The following is a 25,706-nucleotide window of genomic DNA, read 5'->3' on the forward strand; positions in this document are numbered from 1 at the left end:
AGTAAATTTTTGCAATTGTAATGAACCGAAGCTTACTTGCTTCGAAATTTGCAGCCAGTTTCTGTATGTCGAAAGAAGAATGTGTGCGAATGAAACACCCGAACCTTATTTTTCGAAATAGTTTTACCTTTGCTTTTCATTCAAAATCATAAACAAATTTGAAAAACCCAATCGAGTTTGGGCGTTTTTCATTCGCACACATTTTCGTTTCGACATACAGAAACAGGCTGTTAGTTTACTTTCCGATGGTATAAAGAAATTTTGAATTTTTTTATAAAACTTGTGAAATGTTCGAATTTGATAATGCCTTGTTCAGACTGACGATAATTCGCTCTCTATTCGTTGTTCGACCCCAAATTACGATGTAATTACTTCATTTCCCATACAAAATTTTGAGAACGAACAACGATTTGTGTACATTGTTCAATTTAAAGTACTCTCAGAACGACGATAAAATATGTCCCATCTCTAACAAATGAGAGAATTTATCGAAATAAATTAATTATGACAGGAAAAAAACAAAATTTAAAAATTTATTAAAAACCCAAACATTTTTAGAAAAACTGCAAGATATGAATGAAAAGTAAATGTTTTAACGACTAGTATATATTCAAATCATAGAAAATTGTGTCTTCTCTTTCAATGCACTTGCATTTCTTGTCCATCGTTTCAAATTCGCGTTCAAATTTAGCAACAAAAATCAAATGCCTGCCGGAAAGTCTGTATACCAAAAAGTTATTTTGGCAGGTCTCTCTCTCGTTAATTTTTAAAATAGAAAAGTTTGAAAATATTCTGAAAACACCAAAAATTGTTAGAAAAAATAGAAAACATGAATGAAACTAATATAATTTAATATTAAATAGATATCTGAAAGAAGGACAAATATTTTTTCAGTTCACATCAATTAACTTTACTCGTCTTTTGGCTGAACTTTCTTTAAAATTAGTAAACAAAAACTATGAAAATATGAATCATGTTGCTATGAATTGTGTACCATGTCGTATGAACGGGTTAATTCGTGTACGTAATTATGAGAACGAACGACGTTATTCAAATGCTGGTATGAACATGGCATAAATAATGCTTTTTTGCTAGTTGTCATCCTGACATGTTCCAGTAGTCGGCACTATAGTACAATCATTACAAGGTAGGACACATCAAACATCTGATTACAATTTTTCCTGTGGTACTCCTATTGTGTCAAAACATATTTGACAGAGTTAACAAACGACAAAATAAATTTATTCAAAATCGAATTGGGCACATACAAACATAAATATAGAAAATTTACACTTTTGAAAACATTTTTTGAAATAACATTGTCGACGGTGCTTTCATTTAACAATAGTTCCAGATGAGTTGAATATGATCCAACTTCTGTGTTGTGTGTAATCGTACTTTATTTCCAATGTTTAATCGGATACGCAGCACGTACCTTTTCTGCAACAATATGGTGATACGAGTCCATGTTAGCTCCTAGGAACAATGAATGTCGATATGCTTAAATCTTGTACTGCCAACTACCATGTTTTCTCCGCTGCGAAGTCTATCAACCTGATTTCTTTGTCAGAAGTTTCACTGGGGAGACTGAATTTTCAGACTAATGGGGCAAAGTTATTCTCCTTTCCAATTTCGGCAATAAAAGTCACATAGAATAAATGTAATGTCACGTTCAGGACAATAGTCATGTGTTTCTTCTCAGCGCTCATAAAATTTATCTTTGGTCCGTTCGTCCTTGTCTTCTGTGGATGCATTAGCCCAAATAAATCTGATGCTGAAAAGTGTTGCTTCTATACGAATTGTAGCAAATCGTTTAATCACCACTGTGAAGCTGGATACCAGACCCTTTTACATCCGACCAGCTACAAATCCGCAAGCAAACTCATGCTTTATCACGGCAGCTATAATACAGTGCGTCACCGTTAGACGTTGTTGTGCCTCACCCAATTCATCGTATTTCCTGGCAGCCACTCCCGGGGTATCCAGCAGTGCCAGCATTACCATGCAGATTCAATCAGAGCCTATGGATGATTTAGCGGTCCGACTTGAACACCTCTTCGGATCAGTAAGCGTAACGTCCTGAGGTCCTATCTTCGTTCTTCCCAGGTTTCGAGAGTGACGTAACCGTTGCCCACACTTTACTTATTCCGGTTCCAATGTTGGAACTTTTCACATGATTTAACCACTTGTACCGCCTATGCTCACCGACCAACCTATTAACTTCCAGTGTCAACTCTGGGGTCATTAGTGTTGGCTTGACGAAGCTCATCTCGCCCATACAGCCAGTCCCTCTGTTGGGAAATTCGGACTCACTTTGGGTATTTGTCCAGCAAGTGCATAGCGATCGGCTGCAGCAGTGATGTCTAGGAACGTCTTCGAACATCAGGTATGGTTAGTGAAATCTTTGAAACTAAGCCAATTAGCTTTCCCATGATTGATAAAACTGCGGCATTCAGAGGTGATGAAATCGGGCGGTCTGCTGATGTTGACAACTATAGGGAGTTGGGTTGCCAGGTAACTTCATTTGTCAGACTAGGTGACAAGAAGGTTATATCTAGCGAACTGTGACAATCTGCAATTTTGGTAGGGGCATCCTTATTGACCATGCAAAGCTTAGAGCTATCAATCTGCTCAGTCATATCCGAGTACCGAATACCACAACTCATGATGAGCATTAAATACGGCGTTAAATAATGGTTGTGCGGTTATTGTTGTTGTAGCTCACATACACGACGGCATCTATTGTATATAACCGAAGTGAGAGTGTGGTGAATGCTGATGTGACAAATCGAACACATATTGGTTCTGGGTTTTCCTACGTCCCTACACGGATCAAAAGAATCCGGAGCATGCATTTCGGGATATGCTGACCAACCCTGAAAAACGATACAAATACACTGTAAACTGAGGTGTGGTTTCGTGTCAATCCGGTAACGAAGAACCCGCCGCCGTGGGATGGACAGGTATATGGCAGTGTCCCCTTTCTTTCCATAAACTCTATTCCGATTGGTCTGTTGAACAAATATAATTTTTATAAAATATATATTTTTTTGTAATTAAATGAATAAGTGACTATTTCAATTCAAGCCACAAACAAGTTAATGGGTTCGGAACTTCTTACAAAAACAAAATGTGGTACATTGTCCAATTAGAAGGATCATTGATCCAAAATAGAATCGGGGTGTACTTACGCTAGGGAAACCCTTTTTTATACCTATTCAATACAGTTTTTTTTTTACTTTTGACTTTATTTGATTGATTGTGGAAATCACATAAAATCAAAATTGATCAACAAGACATAAAGGATCACAAAGTAACGCGAATACAAATGAAGCCAGTTTGCTAACAAGAGGTTTGTAGGGTAAATGTCCCTAAGTCCGGCATGTACCAGTAGTCGGCATCTTTTGCATTTGAACACAAATAACTAAAAATTAGTATAACAAAATATGAAAATGATTTTAAAATGCTTCAACAATATTGTCAGCTAAGTCTGTGTGAAATTTCATTGAGCTTAGACCATTTATTATATCGGAATTTAACTTTTTGTTAGGGAGCGTTTTTCGCCACATTAGGAAAATAAATTATAACACAATCTTTTGAACTCAACATTTCCTGTATTCCACCGCATCCATATGCCATTGAGATCGTAACGTATGCGGATGATTGTACGATCTTGACGTCAGGTACCTTCCCTGATGTCATTTGTGAAAGGCTGAATTCCTATCTGACTGATCTTACCACCATGATCTACCATGCTACAGCTATCTGCGACAAACTGAAAAGTAGGAAAAAGGCCCTCAATTCAAGAGTCCGCAGCAGTTAAGGTGCAGATAAAGTTGTTGACCACATATAACGTGATAAGCTATGCGGCGCTAATATGGTTCAGGAATACAAGTGGAACGCGATGGAAAAATACTCAAACCTGTCAGAATGCCGCCCTGAAAACTGCACCATATACAGTGGACCATATACATGACGACACAATGATTCTTCCAGTATAGTAACACAATGACATGCTTTCGTTGCAGTACTTACTCGGGTGTTACCGTGAGAGCCATTCTAATCACCATATGGTGGATAGGACAGCCCCAGTGTACCATATGGAAATATGGACTTGCCCTTTTAAACACTGCGAACACATGTTGTTGCAAAAAAATCAAAGCGATTCGAGAGTAGATCTTCAATTTTCCTGGAGGAGTCGACTGATAAATTAAAGTTTAAGTTTGGACAAAATATTACGAAGGTTAAATTTTGAGCGAAAGTTTAAATTTTGGGCTTTAAGCACACAACTCGTCAAACAAAAATAACGCTTTACAAAACACTGATACTACCTGTGCTGATGTATGGTTCCAAAGCCTGAGTACTTGCGCAAGCAGATAAGGCAGTGCTTGGCATGTTTGAGAGAAAAATTCTTCGAAAGATGTACGGACCGATCTGCGTTGACGGTGAATATCGACGTCGTATGACCACGAGCTGTATCTGCTATACAACGACATTAATATAGTTAAACGTATCGAGATGCAGCGATTGCGTTGGCTAGGCCAAATAATAAGAATGAGCGATGATGAACCCGCAAAAAGGCGTATAAATTCGAGCCACATGGCGGTGCACGCAGAATTGGCAGGCCAACGAAGAGATGGCGCAAACAAGTGGATGATGAGATGACAAGCCGTGGTATTCCAAAAAGCGAAGCACAAAACAGAGAGAATTGGAGATCTTTTCTTAGTTCGGTCTATGGAACAAATGTTCTGTAATGGGCCAACAAAGTAAGTAATTTTGGGCCGAATCGGTTGATCCGTTCGAGAGTTTTAGTGTGCTCCATCCAGTCAGACACACAGACGGAGGTAAATGGATAAATCGACTCCAAGTTGTCTGAAACGGATTTTATCCAAACATACTTAGGGTCTAAAACCTTTATTTCGATGAGGCACATTTTGGTCGTATGAAAGTCTATTTACCGTCTTTAGCCTAAATGCTGATGGTATAAACATCATGGCTACTTTCGCATTTTGAAGGTCCATATCTCGGAGAGTATGGATTTCTGCAAGAAAAAAAATGTATGTACATATGTATATCGTTGAACTCAGGTCCCCAAGAACTATCTGTTGTAAACATATCAAAGAGATCTGCATCCGAGGCCATAATTGCACCGGCTTAATTCTATCGTTTAGGAGATTCTTCTCTACTTCGGCTCGATTAGTGTAGTAACTATAATGATTAAAGCAAAACATATCCGTTTTTTTTTTAAAAAACGTACATATCAGGGGAAGAAATCTCGAAGCTAGTTGTATGTTTTCATTAAGCTCGGTTCGGGTAGGTCTCGTCACCCTGATCACAAATATATATAAAATTTATTGCGGAAGTCCATACTACCTGAGATATTGGTCTCTGAAGTTCCGAAAATTCCTTTGTATGTAACTTCGTTATTTTTGATCGGATAATGATAATATGGGTACTATTGTAAAGCTTAATGAATATACGATCATACCCAGCAAAATGTTTGCCTCCAAAGATGCAGTTAAATGATATGTACAAGTGATCTGGATGTGCATCAAATTATGCATTTTCACTGATGATTTTTACAAGAGCGTGACTACTGAAAGATGCACTCCAAAGCACTGCATTTTAACTAACCCTTTGGCACTGCATTTTAACTGACCCTTTTGCACTGCATTTTAACTGACCCTCTGGCACTGCATTTTAACTGACCCTTTGGCATTGCATTTTAACTAACCCTTTGGGGTAGAATAGGAGGCAGTCCAAAGCACGTGTTTGGTACAGGCATTCTGCGAAAATTGTGCAAGCCATTACAAAATATGCCATAACAAATAAAATGCATTTATTATTTGTGCAAAACAAAAATATTAACAACTTTATTACATTAACACAAATTATGAAAATTCTCCATTGAATTCAATCGCAAACATGCGTGTTTCCTCCGCTTGCATTTGTTCCAAGCTGAACTGTTTTTGCTTCATTTGCTAAATGGGTTGTCTTCCCATCACCAGTTAAGATTTCGAGACGTACTCCAACCGCACTCCATTCGGAAATTTTCTTCTGGTGAGTTGCCGGAAAAATGTTCACAAATTAAATATTATTTAAATATTAAATATTATTTAGTTTGTATTAACAAATGTTTGGACATGTTAACACGCTTATCTCTTTTTGGAAAATGAAAGCCGCTGCCTGTAGAGATGTACAATCTGATTTATGTACATATAGGGATCTCTAACAACTGCTAATAAAATGTAGCGAACGGAGTGCCTTTTTCACGACTCCGTTTGGACTGCATCCGGATGCTGTTAAATTGTGAGCCTTTTTCACGACTCCGTTGAACTGCATCCGGATGTTGTTAAAATGTGACAAGTGGATGTGATTCTTTGGATTGCATCCAAATGCGGTTAAAATGTGAGGACTGGACTGCGGTTAAAAACATGCCGTGACAGAACTAGTCCACATTGCACTACTTCCAATTTATTTTGCTGGGTATTTATATATTTAATTATAAATAGACGGCCTTCGGCCTGGGATTTAAGACTTTTTCTATGGACAGGTGCAAATCTCGGGAACGGCAACAAAATTTTCGTTAAAATCATAAATTTTCCCTAAATAGCCGGTCTTCGGCCGGGGATTTAAGACTTTCTCCTACGGACAGGTGCCAATCTAGGGAACGGGAACAAAATTTTCTTTAAAATCATAAATTTTTGTGTAATTAATCGGGCTTTAACAAGACAATTTTCGGAACTTCAGAGGCCCATATCTCTGGAACTATAAAGCAATAAATGTTATATATATTTGTGATCAGGATGACGAGACCTACCTGTGAAAAAATTCGGTCCCGATCCGAGCTTAATGAAAACATTCAATTTAAGCCGAAATAAATCGTTGTGATCTGGTAATCATCAGAGGGACAACAATAACAGGCCAATTAATATGACCTAAATCATGTGGTTATCTATTCTACCAAGTACATACTAACAAATGGAAATGGTGGATTAATTTGCCAAGTGTTAGCGATTGTTGTTATAAAATTAACGCCAATCAAAAAATGACAACAACTGTGGGTGGGGGTAGTTGTGGAGAGCAATAAAGAAAGAGGCAAACAACGCTATTCACTATTACATGCTCGTCGCGAGTCGCGACATTGGAAGGCAGTAAAAAGGCCAACAACAAACAAACTGTTGCAAATGTAAACAACAATAAAAAACTACAACAAAACACACAACATAAACAAAAAGAAAACACAAAAAATATTTGTATAAACGAATGTAAAGAAAGATATTGACAAAATAAAATGCCGGTTGACCTAGACTAGACGGAACAACGAAATAAGCTCTATCGATTTTTTGAGGAATGTATGTATAAAAATATGCGGTCCAACTTTTTTTAAATCTCCACCTTTTGCATTCTACACTCCCCGTTTTATGTTTGGTTAGCATAAATTCAATTAGCTTACAAATATTATGTGACATAATGCATTTTACAGTATAATTTTTAATTGTTAGCATGATTTGTATATGTATTATATTTTCTTAAAAAATGATTATCTAACCGCAATAAATGACCTTGTCTTGTTTATATTTTGATAAATGAAATTAAAAAAAAATAATACAAACTCATCACATAATCTTCTATCTTCTTTTTTGCAACATGCATAGCATACACACAAACTTCTCTGCTACTTTCCCAGTAGTTTTTATCATAATTTTGCTAAGATGGGGACTTTAACTTTTTACAAGATATTTTGATAATTTTTTTAAAAAGATAGCACGTGTTTTTTTATATATGTTGAAATATTTTATAAAAAAGTCACATAAATTAAATAATTTAATGGCGCTTACGTAGACTAGAATCTTCGAATAAATGAACTAACCGAGAAAATCACACAACGATGATGTTTCGACGCAAAAACACGACTGAACTTAACTTCACCACGGAATTGGCAAACTGAGACAATTAAAAGCACACGAAAAGGCAGAAAATAACAAAACTTTTGTTGTTTTCAGTGTTATTTTTTAAGAAGTAAATAAACTGCGCGAGAGAAAGTACCATTTCTCCACAACTGACTCATGGTTCACACATAGGCAACAGTTGCTGCAATTTTACAATTCCGTTTTGACCTTTATTTTCACATTCTGCAGGGGTAGAAAAAAAGTAGAAAACGTGGGTAGAAAACGTACAATCAAATTTTGGAACTTCTGGCATCACGCATTTTTTGGGGAATTTTTACCTGCATCATTGATTTTCATCCGAATTCATCCGTTTTTTATTTCATAAAAACACAATTTTATTTTTTATTACAGGCAATTCAAGTTGTTTTGGTACATGAATAGTACTTTTTTGTTCACAAAGTACGTTTGTTACAAAAATCATAAAAAATGCAACCCTTCTGTTAAACATAAGAAAAACAGTCAAAACGGAATTGTAAAATTGCAGCAACTGTTGCGAATGTGTGAACCATGAGTAGTGATTGGTGGGGAGCATGGTACAATAATACAGGTAGCATTATCATGACAGCTGATTGTAACATAATGTGTCAATTGCATTGAATTTATGTCAAATTTTGACATCTAATGTTGCCAACAATTGCCGATGCGGCTACCTGTGTATTTGTACCATGGTGGGGAGTTTTGCCATAGAGTTGCCAGACTAAAAAGTGTTGTTTAATGTATGCACACAATGGAAACGATTGGCGAAATCTATTTAGCGCACAGAGGTAATTTTAATGTAATGAAAACAACAACAATTCTGGGATTAAACTAATTGCAAAATTAGTCACAGATCATTAATTGCATAATCTCTCTTTGGAATCTTTGGGTTTGGAACTTTTTGTCCGTCATGAGATTGAATGAAATTGCCATTTTTAGCTCCCCGAAATTTACAAATATGCCATCTATGTGTGAAAACTCGAAATTTGTATATTTAGCGACATCTGTCGAATGAAATATTTACACGGAGCTCCACCTATAGTTGAACATTAACGCAATTTATGTAAGTCCCAATTTACATTGGGCGAGTTTACTTGCGGCAATTGTCATTTTGTAGGAGAGAGAGGTGAGGCATATGGTAACCCTTTGCCGCTCAGCACCCTCTCTCACCTACAAACTGACAATTGCCGCAAGTAAACTCGCCCAATGTAAATTGGGACTTGGCTTTCATATTGGCAACTCATACATCAATAACAAAGACATAAAATATAACAAGATGGGACATTTACATTGCTACTATACATCGGCAGATGGTACTGGTGGTCTAACATAATGTGAAGTTACAATATGGTGACATGAATTATGTTATATTTAACATAGTTCACATTGGTGTACGCTTTTGTTTCTGTTAATTGTATGTTATACATAAACGCCCTCTATGCTTGAATATGAAAATTTAAAAAATTTTGCATGATGTCCAATCTTTAAGATTGTATGTCTTTGACGCAATTTATGTAAGCTTTCATATTGGCAACTCATACATCAATAACAAAGACATAAAATATAACAAGATGGGACATTTACATTGCTACTATACATCGGCAGATGGCGCTGGAGGTCTAACATAATGTTATGTTCCAATATGGTGACATAAAATTATGTTATACTTGTTTTTGTTGCCGTCGTGTTCTGTTAGTTGTCTGTTATACACAAACACCCTCTATGGTTTAAAGTAAAATTGAACTGCATTATGCACTATGTCCAATCTTTACAGTTCTATGTCTTTGTCAATAATTATAATTATTTTACAGGTAGAGGCAAGTGTTGTACAACAAACGTAACAACAACCACATGGAAGTTTGTTTTTGTAAGTAATACTAGTGTCACTGTTATTTGTAAACAAAACATAAAAACTGTCAATAAATTATTTTAATTTCAAAAATAAATATTTTTAGATTTTGTTACATAAATTTGAAAATCATGAATGAAAATTCATAAACCATTCATGTACCATCATGTCATATGACACGAAATAGAAACATTCCATATCTATCCCAGAAAAAAGTTTGCATCCGCGAATGCAGTTAAATCACTAGAACAAGTGCTGCTGGAGTACATCTTTTCCTATGAATTCACCTATGAATTTTACAAGAGAGCGCGCAGCTAGGATGCACTCCATTTTGCTTCCACGGCACACAGCTAGGATCCAAATCACAGCCTTTGATGTAATGTTTAGGATTGAATTTAAATGCAGTCTAAAGATGCTATAAAATTCAAGCCATTGCAAATATCCCAAAATAAATAAAATACATTGCTTATTCGTGTAAACAAGAATATTAACTTTATTACACTAATGCAAATTATTAAAACTCTCCATTAAATTTGATCATAACTGAGTTTACTTCCTCTGCTCTGCTTTTTGTGACACCGCAACTGATATTGCTTCATCATCCAAATGGTTTTTCATTTTTCCTCCAACTCCAGTTCAGATTTCCAAAAAACTCTAACTCCAATTCAAAAATAATTTGCGTCTCGTGAATTACAGCAATGTTCGTATCTTAAGTTTGTATTTCTTTATTTTTTTACCAATACTTATAATTTTAGACACTCTTGTGTTCAGAAAAAATACTGCGACTGTAGGGATCAATAAATTGGCTTGCTTGGCTAGGAATCTATAAGCGAGTGCTTCTAAATGTATCGAGCGGAGTGCATTTTTCATAACTCCGTGTGGACTGCATCGAAAGAGGTATTGAAATCATAACTCTGCATTGCACTACTTCCAAACTTTTTTGCAGGGTAGTGTAACTGTTATTTGTAAACAAAACATAAAAACTGTCAATAAATTATTTTAATTGAAAAAAAAAACACATAAGAAAAACTCCATCTAGGGCATCAAAATCTATAAAATATATAACATTTTACACAATTGTACAGTATCGGCTAAACTATTGGGAGTTGAACCAAGTGAACTTTTGCAAAAATCTTCCAAATAAAGTTCTCAACAATTCTTTAGAACATTTTGAAACTCTAAAATGCTTACTTCATGCGGTATTTGCATCATATCTTTTACAACACGCATTTCAAACACAGTTCACACCAACAGTTTATTCTCGCATTTCGGATTTCACTACATTATTAACATTTTTATTAAATCGCCGTTGAAAAATTTACTGAAAACAAAGGCATAGAGGCATTTTACAACAATGACATGTTCTGAAGAGTTGTGTATTACATTCCAGGGAATATTTTTGCATATATTTTGAAATTTGAGGCAATAAATGTAGTCTTTCGAGTTCATTATTTCCCCAAATATTTAATTCTTGTCCTTATCTACAAATTTGCTTCAGAGATCATAAGAAGATTCGCATTGGTTTCAGAGATATAGCCCCGAATTTCTTTAAAAACTCAAAATTTAACCATGTTTAGATGGGACCATAAAATACGACATGGATCTGACACAACAAAACCCAACTAGGGTTTCTTGTCGTTTGGGTCTGTTCTTTCAAAAAATACTCAGTTCGAATTGTTTGCACAAGATCACCTTAAAAATGTTGCACAGTGTTATGTATGGGCACACGGTAGAGCTGGCAAACCATCGATTTTCCCAACATTAGATATTTTCGATATAATGTTTTAAAATATCGATTGCTATCGATATTATCGTTAAGTTGTCATCGCCATTAATTTGGAGATGAAAATGGCGGAAATGTCAATGATTTTCTTGAAATTATGCAAAAGTAGTTCACAGAGATGTAAAGGAGAATAAACAACTGATTTTATTTTATAAAAAATTTAAAAAAATAAATTTTATTTCACCGAAAAATGTGTACGTGTGACTATGGACTTACTTTCTTACACACACACATAACCGAATAGCATCGAAATTTCTATTTATTTCAATGGATTTCAGGTTAGGGGTTTTTATTCCGATAATATCGATAGGCAAAACTATCTATCGATATTGAATTTTTAAATAATAATCGATATTATCGATAGTGCCATCGATTTTTTGCCAGCTCCGGCACACGGGCACACATAGCTTTATAGTACCTTTGGATAAACTGATTTAAACTTAGTTAAAAATCATATAAAGATAACTTCATGTTGTTATTATTTGATATAAATCTTAGAGAAGAAATGTGTGAAGATTTGTTGGTCGATATTCCTTATCATTAGGGTGTTCAAAAAATCGGGTTTGCTCATAATTGCTAAATATTTGATTAAAAATGTATGACAATTAAACATAATTATCTCATAATATTCTCGTTATTTGAAATTCAACCTCGAAGTGGGGACAGCAAAATTAAAACAGAAATTATGATCTAAGGCGGCCATCAGACCATCTGCTTTTTCGTATGTATGTTGTCACTTTGGGTGTACTAATATACAGACCAGCTGATTCATACATGTGAAAAAGCAGATGGTCTGATGGCGGTCTAAGAATCGTAAAAGTCCTTACAAATATACGGCCTGTTTCACTATGTTTAACGAATATGAAAACGAAAGAAAAGCTATTTAACTCATGTATGATTTTCAAATTTTTTAGTTGTTGCGACGCAAAAACAAAGTCAATATTACCATGAAAAGCAAATTTTAGGTGTTTTTCTTTCGCATTCATTTTCTTTCGACATAGTGAAACAGGCCCATAATGTTGAGTACCAAAAGAATCAAGTTCAGCAGCAGTTTCACTTACCGAACGAAAATGAAAACGAAAGAAAAACTACTAAACCCGTGTACGATTTTCAAATTTGCTAGTTGTTTCGAAGCAAAAACAAAGTCAATATTACCATGAAAAGCAAAGTTTAGGTGTTTTTCGTTCGCATTCAGAAAAAGTAGAAAGTATACATAAACAGCATAGAATATGTGATCAAAATTTTTAAGTCGATCGGAAAAATATTGCCTAAGTATGACCGTTGGATGGAAACAATTTATTTTATTTTGTATGCAGCATATAAACTGTATTTTATCGTTTTCGGCCACAAAAATATATGACAATTGGTTTATTAGTTTTTGAGCTAGAGTTGGCACCGCAAAATGCTTTAATAAAAACAGGGATCTTGGTCTTCTATGATAAGACCTTGTGGTCTTCTATAAGAAGACCTTGTGGTATTCTTTGAAACAATCTGTTAGTCTTCTTTGAGCCATGGTGCAAGATGCATGGCCCAATAAAGAAGGTCATCCAATCGGCAAAGTCACCAACAAATACAACTCTGCACCTTCATTTGTTGTCAAAAGTTGTTGTTGCTGGGAATACAAATTATTTCGTTTTGATTTTGTTATTATTAAAAATGTTTATTTATTTTTGGTTTCTTTTATATCATACAACAATAAACGCCACAAAACACAAAGATAATTGAAGACAAATTTTTTATTCGCGATATTTCAAAAGAATTTAAACATTTGGTTGAAATAACCAAAATTTGTTTTGATAATTTTGCTATGGGTAACTATCGGCTATGTTCTGAGATACACTTCACGTGTCACTTCCCGCCTCAAGCATTTTGTTCACCCCATTTACGCTTATTTTTCGAGTATTTTATGGATGGACTAGGATGTACTATTCTTTTTAAATACCCTAATGAATCTTAGCCCCAACAAATTCGCAAAAGATTGGAGTAAATGGGGTGAGCAAAATGCTTGAGGCGTGAAGTGAGAGGTGAAGTATGTCTCAGAACATACCCGTATGTTTTTTTGTTCAATTTCAAACAACGACAATATATTTTGACAGGAAATGGAGGTATCAGCTTGTCTTTTTGATGCCCTTCTATTTGGATCATGAACTGATGTCTTCATTTGCTGTCAAAACCTAATTTTAATCAAAAATTAATTAAAACCAATTAATATACTCTTTATGAGCTTAAGTATAGATTTAGTTTCATTTCGTTCAAAAATATCAAGAGTTTTTTACACAGTTCCACGAGGATTCTCCGTTGTATACTAACTTTTGCGACATAAATTTTGGTCTTTTTGGGATTCGAACCGTACATTTGCTAATGTATGCAAATATTGCGCACTTTTAATTGTTATTACGGAAGACAACCTTCTTGTCTATCAAATAAAACTAATTGTTCGTAGATTTCAATAAGTTATAGTGATATTTATCGCTAATACATTTTGGTTTCAACGGTGTATACTAATTTTTGCGACAGACTGTATATAACAAATATTTCGTTTCTATAAAGAATATTTGTGTACAACATCTTTATTTAAGTCCCGGTCCAAACTAGAATAATTTCGCTGAAATTTTAACATGAAATTATGAGTCTCTAGATTGAGTTCCATAGTCCTTGGTCACACTAGATGGTTTCATTGAAACAATTTCATGAAATCCAGGGTTCCTAGGTCGATTTACATACTAGAGTAAAATCATGAAGTTGTTGTAGTGGCGTACTCGATTTAAGAATCCCTGAAAGTTTCAATGAAACCACTCTAGTGTGACCTTCGACATAGTAGAGTAAAATCATAAAATTGCTGTAATGGGGAATTCGGCCTGAAAACACCTAATTTCATGAAATTTTTTAATGAAATTTACTCTAGTGTGGACCGGAACTAAGCTACTCGAAGAATATTTTCCTGTATTCTTTTATCTTTTGTGGATATTTCGCGCAAAAATTTTTTACAGCAAATAAAGACTATAGCCTGAAGTCGCCTTTTGGATCACCTTCATAAATTGGCCGTGCTTTAGGCCTATATAACATTTCCCCAGACATTTGTCAGCACAGGTTCAGGGATTCAGGGATATAACCGCATTATTCTATGACTGAAATTTTGTATTCTTTGGGGCTGTAATAACTTTCCCCCACAATTTGTTAGTACATTTTCACGATATATAGTACATTTCCACAGCCGTATACATTCGAACTTCTCTATAACGTAGCATTTGGGGCCGACGAAGTGGAGTTTTTTTCAGAGATGAAATGAAATAATGCTATTTTGACCACAAGCCTCTGGTGTGATATACAAATAATTATATTTCAATATTTAAAACCAATTTACATATATATGAATAACAATCTTATTAATGTACATATTCAACTTGCGAAACGACCGTAAATTTCCAATCCACATAGCCACTACCGAATATTTCTGTTTTATAAAAACCCTCAGCCATGTGATTAGGAAACCCGTCTTGACTAAACTGGCATTTTTCAAGTGTGTAGACACCCTTTCGCAAAGGTGGCTCCAATTTATGCTCAAACACAGGTAAATTTGAACACTGACTAAGTGAATCCATTAGCATATCCTTGTAGAAAGTATTAAATGCAGTAATTAAGTGTTGACGAGGCACTTTAAAGGGTAATATCTTGTAATCGTGCACACCATTATCACTGCGATAAACAACACCCTCAATCTGAAATTAGTATTTAAACAAATAAGTATGTGTATCCTGGAAACGATATTTATGACAACATTACATCACATTGATGATCCTCGTAAACATCAACATTCAAGGTAATTGATCCTGATATGGCATAAACACCGCGAGAAACTCGTTCGATAGTTACGTCAAATTTTACTATACTCTCATCGGCTGAATAAGTCTCCAATGATTTCACCTCATAAGTCCATGTTTTCTGTAAGAAATAAAGAAAGCAAGAGAGTTTTATGTCAACATTTTTAACACCTTGAATTACATTTGCAGATAATCACTTCATTGGCGCCTGGTATGTCAGGTATCATGGCATCTGTTAGGACCACCGAACAGAGTAGATGGAACACTAATTGCCATAGTCCTAATTTGTTAAAATCAAAAACCATTATTACCACACTCGACTTTATAACAATCGTTTCAACCACACTGGGATAGAATTTAAACTGCTTGCAATTCACATGGAAGTTACCACTTTTATTTATTTTTTATTTATGGCGAGTTTGTGCCATGTTTCGATATTAATCTACATACATATTACAAATGACATGCAGATTTCTAGTTTGTTATCTTGATTCACATGTTAAGTCATGTAAATGTGAAAACGTTATTATAAGTTTGCTTTGCCCAAAATTCATGCAACACCGCGAAATTTTTGTCCTACAGCCATCTTTATAAATACCAGAATGAATGTCTGGAGTAGCTAAAACGCCGTTTGCAATGTTTTGCCGGGTTGACATTCTTCATGAGGATTTGATTTAACGTATGCACAAATTTTTGAAAATCGAATAGGATTCTGATATAGCTCCAATATGCATATTTGGCTGATATAGCTATATCAAAACCCTATCCGATTTTCACAAATTTCTGTAGGATTAGATTTTCAACCACTGTTTGTCAAGGTTTTTCTTAGATCGGACCATAATTGCGGCCTTTAGAGAATTTTCGTGAAAATGCACCTTTGGCCCCATACAAATTACTATGGAAACAAAGATCGCTCGGTAGGCACGGGGTGACGTTAACCGATCCCGATAAAATTTTATGTAAGGTTTTCGGATAAAATAGAACAAATTTAGAGGCTAGGAGTTCCAAAAATATGTTTTTTTGGGTCACCACCCTAGTGTACATATTATCAGTAGTAATATTAGTAATATTGTCAATCGTGTCCATGTATTAACCGCATAGTATACTCTTAGGCACTAACTGAACTAATTTAAACAATTACATTGGTAACACGATTTAGTAATAAAAATATTGCCAACCGTGCGTCATGTGTAAAGGTATAGCATACTTTTAGGCGCTAATCAACCAAATTATGACAAATCGATTGGCAACACAGGCAAATACACCAAAATAGGTGCAGGTGCTTGGATGTGGTTCCCTCGATGTAGCAGCGCAGGTGAGGTATTATACGTCGATACTCTGTGGATTTAGTATTTAGTATTACAACTACTTATAACAATCAATAGGTGTGTTCGTTTACTCAAAATTTGTACAAATTGTTACTGGATGTTGTTCGTTTACTGTACAGTACAATGCAAAAGACCTTAGCCGATTACAAGAAGTTACTGAACTTGTACAAATTGTTGAGTAAACGAACACACCTATTGATTGTTATAAGTAGTTGTAATTTATGTTCTAGTTGAAGATTTAATAAAATATCCTTTGCTAAGATTTTCAGCACAATGTCAAATTATTATTGTGGTTCATTTTATTGTGGACGAAAACCATGGTTTGTTGGTATTCCGATGAAGGATCATCGAGGGATCTTTAATTACTCGGGGATGAGGTAATTTTCACTTCCCGTGGTTGTTGTCGACGTGAAAAATGCTATTCTCCTCCAATTCTCACCTCCAGCTGCCAAGTCGATCAAAAAGGAAAGGGTTGGGTTCCTTTACTTACCTGAGGTTACCATTTTTAACCTGCAAAGCGTTCCTTAACACCAAAAAGTGGTAAAACTGGCAGCAATTTTTAGAGAGTGAGAGATCACCTATGCCTTTTTCTTCTACCACAGGCTACCAGACAAATTTCTGCAGGTAAAAAATGGTAGAACTGATTTGTCGACATTTGTTTGGCGATTATTTCACAATGAAGAAAAAATTTAACGAGAAACAGAAAAAAAGGCGAACGCTGACAAAACAAAATTAAAAACTGTGAAATAAAAGAAGAAAATTAATTATTTATGTTTCTTTTTGACATTGCTACCAGATCTAAAATTTTTTCGTTCCTCTACTTTTCTGGTAAAATGTTCATAAGAGAGCAATTTTGACAGTTTTCTCTTTTACCACTTTTACCATTAAAAAAGTAAAGGAACAAAGGTTTTGATTTAGCATCGATAACCTGCAATTTTGGTTTTCCTGAACAAGAACAAGCAATGTCTCATTCCAATGAGTGATTTGCATGACATCGACAATGTAAACAATGTACTTTGTCCGAATGTCATATATCTAGTATATCAGCTGATTCATTCCGGCTACTAAGCCATAGATGGCGTTATGACTTAGAATGCACATGACATTTTCGAGCTAGAGTTGGCACCGCAAAATGCTTTAATAAAAACAGGGTTTCGTAGACGGCCTCAAAACTTTGTAATATTTTTCTTTTTCAGATGAAGAAAAAAATCTGCTAAAATAGCTTTTGTTGAGCTTTAGCCTTTTAAGGCTAAGCACACTAAAATTTTGGCTAACATCCAGTTTGAAACTTGGTCATGAATTGCTTATAATGTTTATTGCATGTAGTTCTTATGTTTTGTATTGCCCCTTCATTTTCACATATTTTGAAATCTTAATGATTTTCTCACGCGGAAGAATTCCGTCCAGAATATACTCGTGCAAAAAAAGGAAAACCGACAAAAACTTTCTAACTTGGCTATTTTTCAATGTAAGATTCGGCAGAAACAATGATATGTTTGAATGTATTCGAACGAATTCCATTTCTAATGAAGATTGTTACGGAATTAGATTTAACTAATCTCCGTGTAGACGTTGTTTTATTCCCCAGTACGATTTGTACCAAATAAAACAGGGTTCGTTTTAGATTACGTTTCCACAATGCTTTATTTACTTTATTACACTTATTCAGAACCGACTTTAATTACAAAGCACACAGCAAGTCTCTAGTTAGCACGCAGCTCTTATTTAACCGATCTGTTCAGTTCAACGCTTAAAACACGACTCAACTCGTCATTGCCAGTTCCCCTGCATTTATATCCCAAAGTCTCCCTGTTCGAGAAATATCTAGAGCATATGGCAACACCTCGAATCTGTACAACGAACACACAGACGCACATTCGCACTAAGCGAACAACCATACTCACATACATACATGGGGGATGATCAATGACGTAATTACAACAACAAATAAATGTAAGAAAAGAAGTGACAAACTAAACAGTAATTACATGACTATGGCAAACAAAATAAAAGCACATTAATGAAAGGTAAAGAACATCTAGAATAATGAAGATAATTCTACATGATAATTGTTGTTGCTTAAATACAGTAACTGCGTAATAAAACTTTACGTTACAATTCAAATTTTTAAATTAACGGAAATTAAACTAAACTAACTTAAACCTATCAGTTACATTCGTAACAATATGTACGGAAAAACTAACAGATTAGCCTATATAGGCCAAAATATAGGAAAAACTTTTTTAGTATAGGAATTCACTCTCGGAGTCGACCAGGAGTCGTGAAAAAACTCGCCTGGAGTCGGAGTCGGGCCAACAATACCTCGACTCCGAAACCCTGGTCACACAACACTGAGCTGATTACAAGCGACCAACCAGCGCCCCCAATAATAGTGAGGTACCAATTGTGTTCAAGTGAATGATCCTGTTCACCACATTGGTTTGGTGCGGAACCCATCTAAAATTTCTATCTTTCTATGGCTCAGACAGCCGGTTGCAATGCAACTCCACACGTAAGGCAGGCGGAGACCCTTTCGGCGATTTGGGTACAACTGCAACCACCACGATACTCTCACAAGGGGTCGACATCAACGACCAGACGAGGCTACTAACCAGACCTAGGGGCAACCCGTGGTCCGAAATAAATTCTCTGGTACGACCTTGTAACCAAGAAGACTACAACCAGTTGGTCCCCAAACGGAGTCGGGACTGGTGGCCCTGGTAATTGCTGATACATCTGGATAAATCAGGAGGTGAGTTTCTCACCAACGTTTTCAACCTGTACCTAGTGACCCACATCATGCCCGAAGTTTGGAAAATGGCCAGGTTGGTCCCGTTATAATCAGGCAAGGATGTCAGCAAAAGAAGAATGGTTCAGACCGATTTCGCTTTTATCGACCTTAGCAAAGACTTTTGGGCTCCCCCCATGCGTCAAAAATAGCTATTCAGCAAGGGTTCCGTAAGCAGCACATCACTAAAAAAGTGCATCACGCCATATCTGTAGATATACTTATTAGAACAAGACTCAACCATAACAAGCTGTACGATAGGGAAGTGTAGTAGAGTAGAGTAGACTACCGTTCGGCCAAGTTTGAAGTTTGAATACGAGTAGAACGTGGAATTCAGAAACAAAACGTCGAAGACCCATAGAGTAAAACAAGTTCCCAACAGTCTTCAAAGGTGAGGTGATATTCTCGATACTATTTAACCTCCACCTTTCATTTAGTTCACCCCCTCTAAACTGCATTGAGATCGTAAGGTACGCTGAAAATTGTACGATCTTGGCCTCAGGTATCATCCTTAAATCCTTTTGGGCGCGAGGAATATGCAAATTTCAACTGAGCACTTAGAATGTCTTGGTCAATGGTAACAGAATTCCGACCACTAACTACCCAAGAGTCATGGGATTACATTCGGCAGTATATTCACGTCATCCGTGCATGTCATAGCTACCTGCGATAGGTTGATATGTAGGAACAAGGTCCTCAAGTCCCTAGTGGGCAGCAATTGGGAGTAAAAAATATCTTGTGGTTTTCTATGAAGACTTCGTGGTTTTCTATTAGAAGTCATTGTGTCTTCTTTATGAAGAACCTGTGGTCGCCTATGAGTCTTTGCGAAGACGTTCTATAAGATGACCTTGTAGTCATCTATAAGATGACCTTGTGGTCTTCCTTTAGAAGAAGCTGTGTTCTTCTTTCTATGAAGCCCTTGTGTTCTTCTATGGAAAGACCTCTTGGTCTTCTATGAGAAGACATTGTGGTATTCTTTGAAACAAGCTGTTAGTCTTCTTGGGGCCATTGCGCAATAAAGAAGGTGATACACTAATACCAACTGATGTCTTCATTTGCTGTCAAAACAGTACAAGTACACTTTCACGATATATAGTACGTTTCCACAGCCGTATACATTCGAACTTCTCTATAACGTAGCATTTAGGGCCGACATAAGCCCTGTTCCTTTACGTTCAAGAATCTTCAAGTTTTACAACTTTTTACTCGAAAAGCGTTCCTTTACTTCAGAGACAATACAATTCATATGGGAGCAGTTTTCAACTTTTACTACTTTTGCCGGTTTTACCATTTTCAGAAGTAAAGGAACAGACCAATAATGATATTCTGACCACAAGCCTCTGGTGTGATAAACAAATAATTATCTATTATATATTTGAGTTTGGTCATAAGTGACAGACTGACTGACTCATCATCAACGCCCAGCTAAAACGGCTAAAGCTAGGAGCTTGAAATTTTACCAGTAGGTCACTGTTGGTGCAAATGTGCGAGATAAGGCCGGGTTTTGCAAAATTCGTCCTGGAACCACAAAAAATAAGAATAACAAAAATCCTTATTATTCACTGTTATTACTTACTTATGTACTAAGTTACTTATGTACTAAGTACATAGTGAGTAATAACAGTGAATAATAAGGATTTTTGTTATTCTTATTTTTTGTGGTTCCAGGACGAATTTTGCAAAACCCGGCCTTATCTCGCACATTTGCACCAACAGTGACCTACTGGTAAAATTTCAAGCTCCTAGCTTTAGCCGTTTTAGCTGGGCGTTGATGATGAGTCAGTCACATTTGTTAAATTAAATGCTATAATTTCTTAATACCGTAAAATATCACAAACAATTTCAAATTTTGTAGTTTACTTCTAGCCGCATTTATTTTATCGTAAACCAATATATATTGGAAAGACAATGAAGGTTGTTGTTTTCCATTACAACAGATGTCGCAGTTGGTGATAATAGTATAGCTACCAACCGATATTTATAGCTACCAACCGATCCTGATTTACGTCTCTTTAATAATTTCAAAGACATACAATGGTAAAGATTGGACATCATGCACAATCGAGTTAAATTTGAATATTAAAGCATAGAGGGCGTTTATGTATAACAGACAATTAGCAGAACACAGCAGAAACAAATAAAAATGCTTAAAACATCTCAAAAATAAAATTTTCATAAACAATTTTAAGTTTTCTCGCAAAAAAAAATTCTCGGCGCAAAGTGGGTTAAAATCCAGTTAGACAAAAAATGATTAAAACAATGAATTTGTAAAAATTTTGATTTTCAATTTCAAATTAAAACAAAAATTCTTTCAATAATGTTTGGTTTGTTGAACATATGAGTTGCTGTTGAAGACAAAATTAGGATATTAAATTCAGAAATCGGTCAGAAATAACAAAAATAATTTCTATTAAAAAAAAAAAAATAGTTTTAATGTTGAGATTTTCTTTCCCAGCAAAATTTGACGGAAGGGGTTCTTTGCGATGACGTGATTTCATGTCATCTTTTGCATTGGTTCAAAGGAAGTCGTGGAAGATCCGATCTTTTCATCAGTATTTGTACCCATTCCATCGATCCAATAGAGATGATGTTTGTGTTTTTATTTACACACCTGTTTATTTTCATTTTGGTATGTTCCAGTACTGCAAAAATCTACTAATTTTTACTCTTTTTTTCCGATAACATAAAGGAAAAATTGTTATCGTAGTAAAAATAAGTAGATTCTTGCAGTTTCTGGAACAGACCAAAGTTGTTCGAACTGTCGTCGTGATGTTGTCTTACATTTCCTGCATATCAAACAACTAAAACTTCTAAACAATTGGTATTATATGAAGTCCCAACCATCGAGCTAAAAATAGAATCGGACTGCACACATTGCTATTTTAAAAGTTCCCTTGTCTGTTCTAAATCTGACATTTGATCTCGCTTCTTGGAATTTGAAAAAAAAGTCCGAAACGAAAAGGAACAAGAATCTGAAAATAAAGAAGAAACTACTTTTGGAAAGAAACAATTAAAAATAAATTAATTAAGCATAAATGGTATTTTCCATAAAAAGTCTCTCCTCCCCGTTCGTTACATTTTGTTCTTAGAGATCCCTAAAGCAAGCCGGGTTGTAGATCCCTACATATTTCCGTCACTAAACAAAAGAGTACAAATTACCAAAATTTTGTTATAAAATAACAAAATTATAAAATAAAAGTAATTTACGAAATAAAAATACTTAAAGGAGTGCATTTGGAGTCCATGTTGAAATCTGAACTGGTGATGGGAAGATAATTGAAAAAAACCTTTTGTAAGATGAAAGAATATCAGTTGCGGAGAACGGAGGAAGTAATCTTTTGCGTTGCAGTTGTGGTGATTACATTGCAATTTTGGATGTAAACTTTTGAAAAACTAAACTGATAAATTAATTGTAGCTATTTCATGAATTCGTTTGAATTAATAAAGAGTTTTGTTGTTCATGAAAACCATATTTCAATACAGCATTTCCATTTTCCAAACAAGACATGAAAATTTCATGCCAAGGGGTTGGTGAAAATGACGTGTCAAAGCATTGGTGAAAATGACATGTCAAATCATTGGTGGAAATGACATGCCAAAGCATTGGTGGAAATGACATGTTAACGCATTGGTTAAAATGACATGCTTAGGATCCAGAAAAGAACGTCATCTTTTGGGGTCCATGCTCATATAAAATTCATCGATGAAGATGCTAAAAAGATGACATGCTAAATCACTTGCACCCATGATTGAATGTCATCTTTGGCATCGAACATTTTGCTGGGTTTATAATTGTGTCACTTCCGCTAACGAAGTAGCGGGCACATGCTAGTATTTCAATATTTAAAACCAATTTACATATATATGAATAACAATCTAATTAATGTACATATTCAACTTGCGTAACGACCGTAAGTTTCCAATCCACATAGCCATTACCGAATACTTCTGTTTTATAAAAACCCTCAGCCATGTGATTAGGAAACCCGTCTTGATTAAACTGGCATTTTTCGAGTGTGTAGACACCCTTTCGCAAAGGTGGCTCCAATTTATGCTCAAACACAGGTAAATTTGAACACTCACTAACTGAATCCATTAGCATATCCTTGTAGAAAGTATTAAATGCAGTAATTATGTGTTGACGAGGCATTTTAAAGGGTAATATCCTGTAATCGTTTACACCATTATAACTGCGATAAGCAACAGCCTCAATCTAAAATTAGGATTTAAACAAATAAGTAGGTGTATCCGGAAACGATATTTATGACAACATTACATAAAATGGATGATCCTCGTAAACATCAACATTCAATGTAAATGAGCCTGATATGGCATAAACACCACGAGAAACTCGTTCAATAGTTATGTCAAATTTTAATATACTCTCATCGGCTGAATAAGTCTTCAATGATTTCACCTCATAAGTCCATGTTTTCTGTAAGAAATAAAGAAAGCAAGATAGTTTTATGTCAACATTTTTAACACCTTTACATTTGGAGATAATCACCTGATTGGCGCCTGGTATGACAGGTATCATGGCATCTGTTAGGACCACCGAACAGATTAGATGGAACACTAATTGCCATAGTCCTGATTTGTTAAAAACCATTATCACCACACTTGACTTTATAACAATCGTTTGAACGACACTAGGATAGAATTTAAACTGCTTTCAATTCACATGGAAGTTACCACTTTTATTTATTTTTTATTTATGGCGAGTTTGGGCCATGTTTCGATATTAATCAATATACAAATTACAGATGGCATGCAGCTTTCTAGTTTGTTATCTTGTTTCACATGTTAAGCCATGTGAATGTGAAAACGTTATTATAAGTTTGTTTTGCCCAAAATTCATGCAACACCGCGAAATTTTTGTCCTACAGCCATCATTATAAATACCAGAATGAATGTCTGGAGTAGCTAAAACGCCGCTTGCATTAGAGTTTTTTGCCGGGTTAACATTCTTCATGAGGATTTGATTTAACGTATCCAAAAATTTGTGAAAATAGAATCGGATATATATATAGCTCCAATATGCATATTTGGCCGATATAGTTATATCCAAACCCTATCCGATTTTCACAGCAATGAAATTGTGAAGTTTTTTCTTAGATCGGACCATTATTACGGCCTTTAGAGAATTTTCGTGAAAATGTACCTTTGGCCCCATACAAATTACTATGGAAACAAAGATCGCTCGGTTGGCACGGGGTGACGTTAACCGATCCCGATAAAATTTTATATATAAGGTTTTAGGATCAAATAGAACAACAAATTTAGAGGCTAGGAGTTCCAAAAATATGTTTTTTTTTGGGTCACCCTAGTGTACATATTATCAGTAGTAATATTGGCTGGCAATTGTGTCCATGTACTCTTAGGCCCCAACTCTTAGGCCCCAACTGTAGTATACTCTTAGGCCCCAACTGAACTAATTTAAACAATTACGTTGCTTAACACGATTCAATAATCAACCGTGCATCATGTGTAAAGGTATAGCATACTTTTAGGCGCTAACAAACCTAATTATGACAAATCGATTGGCAACACAGTCAAATACACCAAAATAGCGTAATCTATCGAAGCACATGATATATCGTCGGTGTCATGCTTAAGTGTTCCATACGCCATTTGCCTGAGAGAAAAAACTCAAGTTAATGTTTTAGTCCATACAAGCTAGTGATGTGGTGCAAAAATTCCAATACCTTAAGAGCTCAGTTCTACTTAACTAAACTCAAAGAATATATTAGGAGTTTATTTTAGTCAGATATCTGTTATAGTCTAGAAGTGATGGCCAATTTTTATAAATGCAAAAGGTTGTTGATTTGTTCCATAGGAACATGTTTTTGGCAATTTGTGTCACATGGAACACTTTATGTCACATTTTAACAACCAACCTTTTGATCAATTGTATTCCACCTCCGTTATCTGAAGTGCTGCTGTAGAGCTGAAAATTCGGGGGCTTCAATAAAACAGTTGCAGTTGAAAATAAATGCTTTAGGGACCATTGTTATATGTTTCCTTTACATTTATTTTAGGAGTGGACTCCTCCACTTCATTTGAAAAAAGCAATAATCGTTCTTTGAACTATTGGTAGTGGCAATAGAATTCTATTTTAATTCATTTTCTGACATTTTAATTATTTTACATGGATTTTATTATATTGGATGACGTAGGGGATGGAAGATACCAAGGAACGGTCCTGACAG

At 35.3% G+C, this 25,706-nt stretch overlaps 3 protein-coding genes across 4 annotated transcripts in view; all 3 read right to left on the reverse strand.

The window, feature by feature from the left end:
- The window catches only part of LOC141398544 (alanine aminotransferase 1), a 50,706-nt gene extending 42,589 nt beyond the window's left edge, over positions 1-8,117 (reverse strand). Inside the window, exon 1 of one of the 2 annotated variants that reach the window (XM_073975908.1) lies at positions 7,874-8,117. The gene's annotated coding sequence lies outside the window, so the exon portion shown is untranslated. Of the gene's footprint in view, positions 1-7,841 lie in introns of both variants that reach the window. The other variant, XM_073975907.1, reaches the window with a different exon arrangement.
- Positions 8,118-14,862: 6,745 nt separating this feature from the next.
- Positions 14,863-15,763, reverse strand: LOC141396708 (uncharacterized). Its single transcript, XM_073972336.1, has 3 exons — positions 15,579-15,763; positions 15,344-15,502; positions 14,863-15,279 (listed from the first exon to the last, which is right to left on the reverse strand). Exons 1-3 carry the CDS (start codon positions 15,684-15,686, stop codon positions 14,947-14,949), a joined length of 600 nt encoding a protein of 199 aa, XP_073828437.1. The 5' UTR covers positions 15,687-15,763; the 3' UTR covers positions 14,863-14,946.
- Positions 15,764-23,321: 7,558 nt separating this feature from the next.
- Positions 23,322-24,151, reverse strand: LOC141396709 (uncharacterized). Its single transcript, XM_073972337.1, has 3 exons — positions 24,005-24,151; positions 23,774-23,932; positions 23,322-23,710 (listed from the first exon to the last, which is right to left on the reverse strand). The coding sequence occupies exons 1-3, from the start codon at positions 24,104-24,106 to the stop codon at positions 23,378-23,380; spliced, it is 594 nt and encodes a 197-aa protein (XP_073828438.1). The 5' UTR covers positions 24,107-24,151; the 3' UTR covers positions 23,322-23,377.
- Positions 24,152-25,706: the final 1,555 nt, after the last annotated feature.

This window comes from Musca autumnalis, unplaced genomic scaffold, assembly GCF_047663935.1.
Source record: "Musca autumnalis isolate F117 unplaced genomic scaffold, ASM4766393v1 scaffold_3, whole genome shotgun sequence".
NCBI lineage: Eukaryota > Metazoa > Arthropoda > Insecta > Diptera > Muscidae > Musca > Musca autumnalis.